At 43.4% G+C, this 13,328-nt stretch overlaps 1 protein-coding gene across 1 annotated transcript in view; it reads right to left on the minus strand.

Annotated features, from left to right (window-relative positions):
• Positions 1 to 496: 496 nt before the first annotated feature.
• NUGGC (nuclear GTPase, germinal center associated) overlaps positions 497 to 13,328 on the minus strand; it is a 52,745-nt gene continuing 39,913 nt past the window's right edge. Inside the window, exons 14-19 of the mRNA XM_045997491.1 lie at positions 11,516 to 11,673; positions 9,669 to 9,807; positions 8,488 to 8,596; positions 7,649 to 7,785; positions 5,488 to 5,578; positions 497 to 727 (exon numbers count right to left, since the gene is read on the minus strand). Coding sequence (XP_045853447.1) covers positions 588 to 727; positions 5,488 to 5,578; positions 7,649 to 7,785; positions 8,488 to 8,596; positions 9,669 to 9,807; positions 11,516 to 11,673 — 774 coding nt within the window. The 3' untranslated portion in view covers positions 497 to 587. The remainder of the gene's footprint in view (positions 728 to 5,487; positions 5,579 to 7,648; positions 7,786 to 8,487; positions 8,597 to 9,668; positions 9,808 to 11,515; positions 11,674 to 13,328) is intronic.

The following is a 13,328-nucleotide window of genomic DNA, read 5'->3' on the forward strand; positions in this document are numbered from 1 at the left end:
CTCTCTACTCTGTTCCTTTGGTCTATGAATACAGTAAATATCAATCCACATTAACAAAAGCTCTTTAGGTTTATCAATAGATTTTTACCAAAATGTTTGAGAAGTACTGATCTTAAATAACACCCCTGGGAAGTGGTAAAGCCAGGTCTCTTCTTGTCTGTCTGACCTTAAACCCCTGTTGCTTCCATGGCACACTGTTACCTTCTTACCCAAAAGTCTCATTAGTATTAAAATGGGAAATAGAATTGGGACCCCAAAGCTTTATTATGCAATGTCTTTTTCCATAACATTTATTTTTCAATGTTTAGTATTTTTCTTTGCTGAAGCATGAGTTTCTAGACCCTAAAATTTTAGAAATCCGTTAGGGACTCAAGATGATTATTTTTTACTATTGAATAAAAATGAAATGGTATTTCTCAGCAGTCAGCTGATGCCAGAAGTAACAATATTTTTCATTTTATATTCTATATAAAGGCCAAACAATTGGAAGATGTTCTTTATTAGATTTTTAAAAACAGAAGTGATTTGGGTTCTTTGGCACCAGGCTTATTTTTCATCTACTTGGTGCTAAGCCCTGAGAATTAAATTTAGGCTTTGGGGGGAACAGCTTTGCTTGGGGACATTCTCAGAAGGAAATCTTGCATGCCTCTCCGCAGCACTGCATTTTCAGCAACCTCCTTCAGGCTTCTGTGTAGCTTTTCCATCTCTTTGTATTCACTTTTGACATCTACAGAAGAGCAAAAGGCATACATCAGGAATTAGTGTCCTTTTCAGAAATGTCCACAGAAAACAAATCTCCTGATTATCTCATCGCTTGTCCCAGAATGTGATATCTGGGATGGAACTGAGAGATCAGATAGTCTGATCAATTTATTTTATTAAAAAAACCTGATCAAACTGGGCATTCATGCTCTTACCTTAAGGCTTATCTCAGCCTAGGGGTCACCCCCCAAAGAAACACAAACCTACCCATAAAAAGTTCCAGGAGATCACTGGGTCTTTATTAAGTCTTCGCAAGAGCTCAGTGAAAGGAGATACAAACCCCACCACACAATAAACCTCCCCTAAGTCCTCCCCAGGCTTCTCTCTCCTTCCTATGAACCTCTGCTCTCAGCAGTTCTCATTCTAGGTGAATTTCTCTGTTTGGGCCTCTTGGGTTTTCACCTCATGAATGGCAATCAAATTATATCCTTATGATGGTGAATTTTAGGTGTCAACTTGTCTGGGCTATGGTGCCCAGATATTATGCCAAACATTATTCTGGAAGTTTCTGTGAGCATATTTTTGAATAAGATATTCATTTAAATCAGCAGACCTTGAGTAAAGCAGACCATCCTCCACAACATGGGTGGGCCTCCTCTAATTAGGTAATGGTCTAGCTGTATCAAATGTTGGTATCCTGCAAGCAAGAGGGAATTCTCCAGAAGACCACCTTTGGACTTCATCAGCAACATTGGCTCTTCCTTCTTCAACAGCAAACTGCTTTGTACTTGAACTCAATCAAGTCTTTCCTGTGTGTCCAGCCTGTTGGCATCCCCCATCAGATTTTGGACTAAGCAAACCTTCACATTCATATGAGCCAAGTTCTTAAAACAAGTCTATCTATCCATCTGTTTATCTATCGCTCCATACATATTCATATCCTATTGGTTCTGTTTCTCTAGAGAACTCAGGTTAATATGGTCCTCTTTGAGGGACACTTAAGACTGGCCCTGGGGTTGGTTCTGACATTGCTCCTGAATGCTTTTCCAGTCCACCTGGGCTCTACATGTTCCATATCATTACCCAGACTCACCCATCCTGAGCCTGGCCAGTGATGAGACTCATGACCAAGAAGGGTATTAGAACCTTGAGTCTATTTGTCTTGCTCCTGAGTCTGGGAAGTCTCCATCCTCCTCACTGCTTCATAAATCCAACCTATATTTTCAGGCTCTACTTCAGGTCCCAGATTATATGAAACTTCCCCAAGATCCTGGTGCTGAATAATCACTGTCTTCTGAATAATCTGGTGGTCAACTGTGTTCCCTCTGTCAGGTTTTTGGGTTTTTTTAAATGTCACATTCCTAGTGAGACCTTTCCTGATTACTCACTCCCAGCCCTCCCTCTCCCCTTTCTCTGCTTTATTCTTCTCCATAGAATTTACTACCTTTTGCATGTCACATATTTTATTTATTGTTCTGCTTATTGCCTGCCTTCTGCCCACTGGGCTGGAAGCTCCATGAAGGCAGAGATTTTTGTCTTTTTTGGTCACTGCAGTATTCTTGACACTGAGAATACTACTCAATACCTAGGAGGTCATTATAATCACTTGCGCAGTGAATGCATACTATCTTCTATTTTAATTTACATGATCACACATCTTGTTTTACCAAGCAGGTAAGACTCAGAGCAGGGACTGTTATAGACCTCTTTGGCCCCTGGCACAGTACACCCTACAATAGTATATATCTGCCATTGATGGAAAGAAAGGGAAATGATCTTAAATTATAGCAGGAGCAATTTACATAAATTCAGGGGAACATTTTTTTTTGTGGGGGACTTGGGCAGTTGGAAGACCTTTGGTGAGTAGGAGTTCTTTATTCTTTTTTTTAAAGATTGTATTTGTTTATTTATTTGAGAGAGAGTGAGAGAGCAGGGAGGGGACAGAGGGAGGGGGAGAAGCAGACTCCCCATGGATCAGGAAACTTAACAAGGGGCTTGATTCCAGGACCCCGGGATCATGACCTGAGCCAAAATCAGACACTTAACCAACTGACCAACCCAGGAGCCCCAGGAGTTCTTTGAAGAAGACATAATTGGATGACTATAATCTTGAAACAGTTTCCTGTGAAGGCCTAGTCAGAAGGTCATGAGAGAGTTCAATAAAGTATAGTATAAGGGAGTTTTATCACCTTCCTGGGAGACTATTGGGCACAGGTTAGATGTCCTTCTCACCAACCAGAGATGGAGAGTAGTAAGAGCAAGTGAGAAGTGTAAGATAGATGCTTAGAAGCAGCAGCTGTGACTTTTACTCTGGAAATAGCTCTGACCACTTTCTTTTTATTATTATTATTATTATGTTATGTTAGTCACTATACAGTACATCATTAGTTTTTGATGTAGTGTTCCATGATTCATTGTTTGTGTATAACACCCAATGCTCCATGCAATATGTGCCCTCCTTAATACTCGTCACCAGGCCAACCCATCCCCCTCAGTTTTTTCTCAGTTTTTTCTCAGAGTCCACAGTCTCTCGTGGTTTGTCTCCCTCTCCAATTAACCCCTTCATTTTTTCCTTCCTTCTTCTAATGTACTCCATGCTATTCATTATGTTCCACAAATAAGTGAAACCATATGATAACTGACTCTGCTTGACTTATTTCACTGAGCATAATCTCCTCCAGTCCCATACATGTTGGTACAGAAGTTGGGTATTCATCCTTTCTGATAGAGGCATTATACTCCATTGTATATATGGACCACATCTTCTTTATCCATTCATCTGTTGAAGGATATCTTGACTCATTCCACAGTTTGGCTATCATGGACATTGCTGTTATGAACGTTGGGGTGCATATGGCCCTTCTTTTCCCTACACCTTTATCTTTGGGGAAAATGCCCAGTAATGAAATTGCCAAGTTGTTAGGGTAGCTCTTTTTTAAAATTTTTTGAGGAAGCTCCACACTGTTTTCTAAAGTGATGGCACCAACTTGCATTACCACCAACAGTGTAAGAGGTTCCCCTTTCTCCACAGCTTCTCCAAAGTTTGTTGTTTCTTGCCTTGTCAATTTTGGCCATTCTAACTGGTATAAGGTGGTATCTCAATGTGGTTTTGATTGAGTCTCTCCTGATGGCTAATGATGATGAACATTTTTTCATGTGTCTGTTAGCCATTTGTATGTCTTCATTGGAGAAGTGTCTGCTCATGTCTTCTGCCCATTTTTGACTTAACTATTTGTTTTTTGGGCATGGAATTTGAGAAGTTCTTTATAGATCTTGGATATCACCCTTTGTCTATAGCATCATTGGCAAATACCTTCTCCCATTCTGTAGGTTGCCTCTTTGTTTTGTTGACTGTTTCCTTTGCTGTGCCAAAGCTTTCACTGTGACATACTCAATGACATACAGCAATGACATCAGGTCAGTTTTTTTTTCCAGCAGGCAACTGTGCCCACAGTTTAAAATTTAAAAGGCACAAAAGAGGGGTGCCTCGGTGACTTCGTCAGTTAAAGTGACTAACTCCTGATTTGGGCTCAAGGTCATGATTTCAGGGTGGTGGAACTGAACCCCACGTCAGGCTCGACACTCAGGGGAGAGTGTGGAGAAGAGAAGGAGATTCTCTCCTTTTCCCTCTGCTCCTACCCCGCCCCCCACAATCATGCTCATACATGCATGCTCTCTCTCTTTCTAAAATAAATAAATAAATCTTTAAAAGAATAAAAATATTTTTAAAAAAGACACAAAACATACAGATGGCAAAATAAATTTCCCACCCTCCCTATCCTCCAGGCTCCTGGTTCCTCTCCTTAGAGATAGCCAATGTGGCCAGTTTCTTGTGTATCTCAGGAGATTTTTATGCCTATACATATGTGTTTCCTTTTCTTCCCTCACAGATGGCAACATATTACACAGTTTTTCACTTTGCCTTTTTTCACTTTACCATATATTTTGGCGATTGTTTCATACTGCTACTCTGCATTAAGAAACAAAAAAGCTGCTTTATTCTTTCTAAGAATTGCACGGTCCTCCACTAGTTGTGTACCTAAGTTAACCAGTGCTCTACTGATGGATATTCAAATTGTTCCAATGTTGACATCATAAGCAACACTGCCCTGAATAACTTCGTCTACGTGCCATTCTGCACAGGTATGAGGATACCATGGGATAAATTCCCAGAAGTAGGATTGCTGGGCCAAAGGATATGTGAATTTTTGATTTTACTAGAAATTTCCCAGTTGCTTTTTGCACTAGTTTACCTTCTCCAGTTTATACCAGGAGGTCTGTTGGAGCACACGGCAAGGAAGAGATTTGATTACATGCAACAAGGCATAGGCAGCTGGTCATGCATCCCCAGTCTCCTGGGAGATGAAGAGAAACCTTTCTCTACCACCACCAGAAAATGAGGCTTTTCATGAGAAGCCATCTACTTCAAAGAATGGGTTTATGGAGGTGGCAGAGTGGAGTTATCGATTTGAAGTTGCCACTTTCCAGTTATGCATCTTTGGGCACATTATCTAATCTGAGTCTCTATTTCTGGACATGCAAAATGGAGCATTACCATCTCCCTCTGAGGGCTAATATGAGAACGCTATGAGATGTTGCACACAAAACCTGAGTATAACATGTGGCCTCGAGTGGGTGCTCCACAAAGGGTGGGGCAGCCATGACCTTCTCCATCCCATGCCCTGGAAATTCTTCCTAACTTGACTTCTTTAAATCCAGCAAAGGGCAACCACAGTTAGGGGGTGTCTTCGAGGTCACTGCTTACACAAAATTTTATGTATTCACCTGCAAGCTCCTTGTAGAGACCATCCCCCTGAGATGAAGCGAGAGTCAGCATGGTGGCGATACTGCCCTTCACCTTCTCCGTGATTCCATTCTATACAACAAAACATGGTCATTCTGTTAGGATGGCACAGCCCAAGGGAAAGGTCAGCTTATGAAAGGGAACCCACCTAATCCGGCAACCAGAGAGTTTATAGACTGGGGTTGCTAAAATCAAAGTCAATTCCAAGGGTGGGCCACCTTAGCACACCGCGAATGGCTCAGGAGTCATCAGGGCAATGTTTCTGGGGGTTCCACTTGTCTCAGCATCTCTTTTCCTGCCTATCAAGACTCATGGTGGATTGGACCTCTGGTGCTGACCAACTGAGTCAGGAGCTAAGGAGGCTTCATGGAAGTGGAGGGAGGGTGAGAGAACAGCATTTACAGAGATGGAAAAAGATGGAAAGTGCTGGTCACTAACCACCAACCTTTTGTTCATTTGGTCACTGGATATATGTTTACCGAGTATCTGCTTTGTGCAGCACATCACACTTGACATTCCTGATGCTCTGTCCCAGCTGCCTAAGAAATGTCTTCTTTCTTATTTCAGTCCTGCAACCAATGAAAACCTTTTTCCCTCTTCTGACTATCTCTTGACTACCTTTGAAAAATACCTGACTCTTCCTTCCCTCACACAGCCTCATTTTAAGCCTGGATCTCCTCACTCTTGCTTTTTTTTCTTCAACACATCAGGCCAAGAACCCTAAGCTCTAGTCTCAGCTCTAGCTGTGCACCTTGAGCTAGTAACATAGGCTGTCTGGGCTTCAGTCCCCTTGTCCATAAGATCAGGGAATGGGGATCTCTGTGGCCTTGCCCAGTTTCAACTTCCTACATTCTGTCATTTAAGATGCATTTGTACATGTTCAAAGTAAAAATCACTTTTTTTTTTTTTTTAGTGGAGTTGTTTCTGGGGAGCTCCTTCAGGGCCAATTTCTATATACCCAATGAGGACCACGTTCTGTAAGGTTTGGCCAATTTTCTGCACGTGTTTGTAGACTGTAATAATATGTTAAATGACAGTGAGTAAATGGTTACCGGCAAATGAGATGCCTCTTAGCTTATTCCAAGAGAAATAATATGCTTCATATTGTGGAGAAAGGTATTTTTCCAAAAGTACATTGGGGTGGGGGTCAGGGGCACAGGGCTGAGCAGAAGCGGGGTGGAAACATTTGAGGACGTAGGTTGGTTCAGAGGTGAATGGAAAAAACAACTAGCCAGGTTCCTTAACTGTTTAGGAGAGGGTCAACTAAGACCCAACTGAGGCAGAAGACCGTAGAGCTCACACGGCCAGGCGGGGCCAACAGTGGCTTGAACAGAAACAGAGAATTTGTATTACTTGGGAGGGTTGTGGCCTGCAAAGAAAACCAGAACTCAGACATGATGGCCCAAGGGACATGATAGATGCTTTAGTTTCAAGGAAAGTGTCAGGAACTGTTTTCTGAGATATACAGAATCAAACCTAGATTCTCTGCTTGGTGTCATACCTGACTGACCTATAATAGTTTATTGGCATTGATTGATTGATATGTTAAGCAGACCAGACATTTCCCTCATTAAAAAAGGAAAAATCTGCCTGGAGATTAGCTATTGTGGGAGACGCTGGAGCCAGGTTATCTAGTCCCAGATTCTAGTGCTGCAACTTCATAGTTATGGGGCCTGTTGCTACATCTCCCTCTCTCTTTGCCTCAGTCTTCTTATCTATAAAATGGGAACAACAATAGTCCCTATCTCACAGGCCTGCTGGGGGGTTAAATGAGCTCATGAGCTCAAGAGGTAAGGCCCCCTATCTGGTATCAGAGTTGTTCTACTGATGACCCAGTAAAGAGGAAGGGTGTGAGAGAGAGCCAGAGGGGCTGCGTTTCTGAAGTCACACCCCACAGAGACCCCGACACCAGCATGTGGGCACAATGAAGGGACAATGCGCAGCGCCAGCCAGTCTTCTCTTCTGGTGTCATGGGCATGAATTCTGCCTCCCCGGCACCCCCCTCCCCACCTGCCGCAGAGGCAGAAGCCATCGGCTTTATGTGGGCCCAAGAGACTAGTTACTACGTCTCCCATTTCTGTATCCTCTTCTTTTATTCCCCCAAGGGGCCCGACTGGAGTTCAGACTATGAATGTATCATACCTTCAGTAGCTGAAATTGGTGCCGCATCCTTTCTTGAGCCCTTTCAAACATGCCCTCGGCCACCTGCCGCTCCACCCCTCTTCTGAGGACATCTTTTGTCCTCTCACATGCTTTTTTGCCAGCGATCTGAGCTGCCTCTGGCAAAAATGATAGCCACGGTCACACCACAGCAAGGACTTGCTTAGACATCTTTAGCATCAGAAAGAAAGGTAAGCAAACAAAAAATACATATACACAGAGTGTACAAGGTCTGCATCCACAAACACACACTCACACACACACACGCGCATACACACACATATTCATATATGCAGCACCATTTTCCACACAGTGGAAATTGTTTAATAATCACATGGTAGAAAAAAATCAACACTCTCCATATTTAGGGAACTATCATTCAAAAAATCTAATGAGTGAATTAAGCAGAAGTTTACAAAATTCCAATGCCCTCCACCAGAAAAATCAATGGGACCACCAAAATGAGAAGGAGTTGGGGAAAAGGTTTACAAATAATTCAAGGGCATAAGAATGAGAATTGGATAAGGGGTTTTATAGTTTAGTTAGCTGAGATGCAGCAAGGACAGGAGAAGCAAGCTGAATTGACAAAGAAAGGGTGGTCAGAAAGTGCTGGAAACACACAGATAAAAAATGACTCATGCATCACCTCTCCCCACACCCTTGCAATTACTTGGTTTTCAGTTCGTGGAATAAGTGTCTGAGAAGGACTAAGGATACAGGAGAGCAAATGCTTTGAGGGGGAAAGCAGAAGAAGACGCTGCCAAAGAAGCTGACAGAAAGACCCCAGAGGGAGTGGACAGGTTGCCCTCCGGAGCCCCTACCTTCATAACAGGGCTTCAGGTCATTCTGCACAGAAGTGGTGAGAGATTCATAGATCCTCCTCTTCTTTCTGAGGATGTAATCCTCTAGGCCTCCCAGGATGGCACTTATCTGTGAATCAGCATTAACAGAAGGCCATTGGTGCCAATTCCTTCCACAGAAGCAGGTCAGGGGCTCCCGCGTGTGGTCACCTTTTCCCTCTACCTTATATTATGCTTGGCCGTCCACATGGCATTTCCTCCACTATGTTGTGAGCTTCTCATAGGCAGGAGCTTTGTCTTAAGGGGGAGGCACACGACCGTTCTCTAGCGTTGCCATGTCATTTGGGCTGGGCCTGTGCTATGGGCCTAATATCTGTGTCACCCAACATTCATGTATTAAAATCCTAATCCTCAAGGTGATGGGATGAGGAGGTGGGGCCTTTGGGACATGATTAGGTCATAAGGATGGAGCCCCCAGGATTGCGACGATCCTCCTTACAGAAGAGATTCTAGCAAATTCCTCTGCCCCTTCCACTATGAGATATGACAGTGAAAAGATAGTCATCTATGAACTGGGAAGTGCACTCTCACGAGGCACCAAATCTGCCTGTACCTTGACCTTGCACCTCCAGCCTCCTGTGAGGAATACATTTCTGTTATTTATAACCTACCTAGCTTATGCTATTTTGTTACAGCAGGCTGAACAGACTAAGACAGCCTAAAGGAAAATGGGTCACAGAGAAGAATCTTGGCTACTGAGAATTTAAAAATGATCATCAAAAAAAAGTGACATGTCTTGAAGTTTCACTGCTTTGGATAATACTTCATAATATTGGCAAAAATGATAGGTTAGTGAAAGTGTTACAGGTGCATTCTAATGTTTGTACATCTCAGGATTCTTTGGAGATTCTTCCTAGACACTGAGTCTCCTTTCCAACCTCAGCACTTCCTGCCGGTTGCCTCGAAAAGGCACAGAGCCCACCCGGTGTCCCACCCCCCACACCCCCACAGCAGTCTCAGGGCGGCTCTTCCCCACCCCATCCCACTGTGCTTTGTGCCCCAGACCACCTGCTGTGAGACATTCCCAGACCTGGCCACTCCAGGGGAACAAGGTGGGAGAGGCCCATAATGTGTTCAAACTCATTCTGGGAAGAAAGCCACTGCCCAACCTCACTGCCCTCTCCCCTTCACAACAATCTCACCTCCTGGATCAGGAAACTTTTTTTGTAGCTGTCATATTTCCAGCCATTTCTTACTCCAATTTCCATCATTTTCTCCTGTAGAGAGTGCTTAAAAGCTTCTATGTGAGGCAGCAAAGTGGAACCAGTGGGCATTCCAGCTCTATAGAAGAAACAAAATAAAATGTTAAGAGACAACAGTGGATACTGTGGGGCTAACACAAAGAAGGAACTAGCTAGTCCCCCTTTTATTCGCTTTTAAACCAGGGGGATGAGAACCAACAGTTATGGAGTTCCTACCGTGTGCCAGGCACTGTGCTGGGCCAGGTCCTGGACATCAAAGCCTATGAAACCAGTGTAGTGATGCCCATTTTACAGATAAGAAAACTGAGGTTCAGAGATGATTGCTGATGTGTGCCCAGCCACATGGCTAGTAAATGACAGAGCCAGACTTTGGACACTGATCCGTTCAACCTCGAAAGTAAGTCTCCCTGCTGCCAGGGGGTTTCCACTTGAAAGGGTGAGACTTCAGAGATGTGGAAGATTTGGGAAAGTAAAAAGGAGGAGGAGTTATTTCCTGTGGGGACAACACAATGAACAAAATTTCAGAATCTCCCAAGAATAAGAAACAGCAGGTTATAGAAGAGAGGGCATAGGTTTAAAATCCTGGCTCTCTACCTGTGAGCCGAGTGACCCTGGAAAAGCTACATCAAGTCCTCTGAATCTCAGCTTGTCCCTTGTAAATGGACAGAAGCTACTTGGGAGAGCTATTGAGAGATCTAATAAGATCAAGCAAGCACAGTGCTTTGCACAGGTCCTCGCGCCTCTCAGTTGCTCTCTGCAACCCTCCACGCTGGTTGGAGCCGGGGGCGGAAAGGCCAGCTGGAGGCAGGTAGAATGTCTTGAATTGCATCTTTTTTTGAAGATTTTATTTATTTATTTGAGAAAAAGAGAGCTGGGGGAGGGGCACAGAGAGAGAGAGAGAGAGAGAGAGAGAGAATCCCAAACAGATTCCCTACTATGCATAGAGCCCAACATGGGGCTCTATCCCAGGATCCTGAGATCACAACCTAAACTGAAATCCAGAGACCAGACACTTGACTGAGCCACCCAGATGCCTGCCCTTTGAATGCTGTTCTAAGGAATTTGGAATTTTTGCTATAGAAATGTAAACAGGGATAGCGTAGACAGATGGCATGAGCCCAAAGGAGTTTAAAGGAAGATGGGGGCAGGGCAGGGGAACACTGAGTAAGAATCCAGCAAAGGTAGAATGGTTTGAGCAGGAGCAGGTGGCGAAATGCCAGAGGCGAAGGAGGGGGACTAGGGGCAGGCTCCTTTACTGGGGGATGAGGACAGTCTGCTTCTGTTGATGGAGAAAAGGACTGAAGGTCAAGGAAGGAAGGAGGCACTGTGAAGCTCACACAGCTAGTAAGTGAGCGAGCACGCGGTATGTCAAAAACAAACAGAGTCACTGGTCAGCCTCTTTGCCTTTTTGCATTCGGGAAAATTTATAAAGGCCGTGTGTTTGCTTTAACTCCATACTCTCCAACCAAAATAACCTGCCCGGGGCTCAGATCCAGCAGACCCAAGCCACACCCTGCTGCTTGTATGAGATATTTGAAAAATACTGAAAATCATAATATTAGTCTGAAAGCAACAACTCTGTCTGCACTCCAGGTCACCGTGAGAAATGAAGGAAACTAAATCAAGAAGCCTTTTGTGTTTTGCCAGACCCTAAGCTCTCTTCCTCCAGCTGCAAGCTACTCTTTACACTTCCAGATCCAAAGCACAAATTCTTCTAAAGATGAGACTCCCAACCCAGTGCTCTTCAGCTGTTTGTTCACGAAGGAGCAAGAGAAAGAATCCTTTACCTAAAAATGCCTCCGAAAACGGGATCGATCTGGTCATAGATGGGCTGAGTGATGGCTTCATTCAGATCTATTCTTGCGAGGGTCCTGGAGGCATAGACGCCATTTTTCAGGCAAACAGCTTTCAGAGTCTGGTGAAAACCCTGGTTTCCTCTACTCCTCTAGGTAATTAAACAATAAGTTAGTTGAATTAGTACAGGTTCACTAGAATGCCATGGGATCAGAATCGGATTGCCTTTGGCCAAAGCCTATGACCAAGAATCACAGGAAGAGTAGGACAACATGATCTTTTCACATAGGCTTAAGCTAGACAGAGGGCACAGCAGTCACGCCTCGAGTTCCACAGAGCCCTGTGCTTCCTTGATCCCGACCTCCTCATACAGTTTATAATTGTCTGTTTACTCCTCGGGCTTCTCTGCCCAAACAGCAGCTTGTTGGGAAAAGGCATGGCGTCTTATCCAGCCTGATGTACTCACCATCTGGCCACAGTGTAAGTAGTACTTGATGAACAGTTGTTAAAGGAGCAATTTTTAAATGAAAATGTGCTATGACCCTACCAGGGATATAGGTTTCACATTTTCCAAGCATATCCCAGGGTTTGTTTGTTTTTTTTAGTACTCTTTGTTAAATGTCTAATGAAATGTAATTTGATTTCTGCATCTTCATATTTTTTCCCAGAGAAATAAATGCACAAATCAGAGGCAAAAAAAAAATACGATGAAGCGAGAGCCACAAGAGATATTGATAAATCTTACCCAGTTGGTGATCCCTAGTAAAGAGAATAAAAATACATTTGCACAGACTGAAATTTCAGTAGAGGTCCTTGTGATCAATGATATTTTAAGGAACTCGGTTTCAAGTGCAAGGATGTGTCGTATGCTATGACTGACATCATACCATATATACGTTTAATGTTCTGTCTTTTCACTTAATATTATAGTAAGGACATTTCCTCAATTCATTGCAAATACTTTCAAAAATTGCTTCAATGTCCACAAAATATAATATCATATGGCTATAACCTAATTCATTTTACCATTCTTTTATTATTATACATTTTAGGTTATTTTTCCATATTATATAACAATATGATGTCAGCATATAAATGTTTGCCCAAATTTCTGACCATAAAGGAAAGTGGCCTATCAAAGACACCTCAGACATGTTTGGAGTCACCTTTACAGAAATGCCTTTACAGAACTGATGAGACAAGACAGTTCATGGGACAACATCCTTGTGAAGTTCTGGGGACGGCTGAACTCCTCCTTTCTTTCATGGAGACAAAAGGAATGGTCTCCACTTTGTGTCTTCACCTTCTCAGAACGCTTTTACTCACTTTTAGTGATCTGGGATCTTTCAGCATCATACAGAAGCCATTCTCCCCCGGAGTGACTTACTTATCTATTACTATAAAACAAATTACCCCAAACCTAATGGCTTAAAACAACAAAAAACATTTATTGAGTATTGCTCACTAGTTTTGTAGGTCAGGAATTCAGATATGGTTTGACTGTTTCACGGTTCACAAGATAGCCAAGCTGTGAAGCTAAGGTCAAAAGGCAGATAAAAGCCACCTAGAGAAGAGAGGAGGGCATGATTCAAGGTCACGGAGAACAGACATTCTGTACTGACCGCAAGACATTTACTGACCGCAAGAGGAGAAATGTGTGCACACGATCCAGCCCTTCGCAATGCATGGGTCCCTTGCGGCCAGCAGACCCATGCCACAGCCACTGTGGGTGACAGTCCTACACACGTCCCACATTGTGTGCAGTACCAGGACCCAAGCTTTCCCCCACAGAATCTGAGATACCGA

The sequence above is a fragment of the Meles meles genome, chromosome 2 (genome assembly GCF_922984935.1).
Source record: "Meles meles chromosome 2, mMelMel3.1 paternal haplotype, whole genome shotgun sequence".
Classification (NCBI taxonomy): Eukaryota; Metazoa; Chordata; class Mammalia; order Carnivora; family Mustelidae; genus Meles; species Meles meles.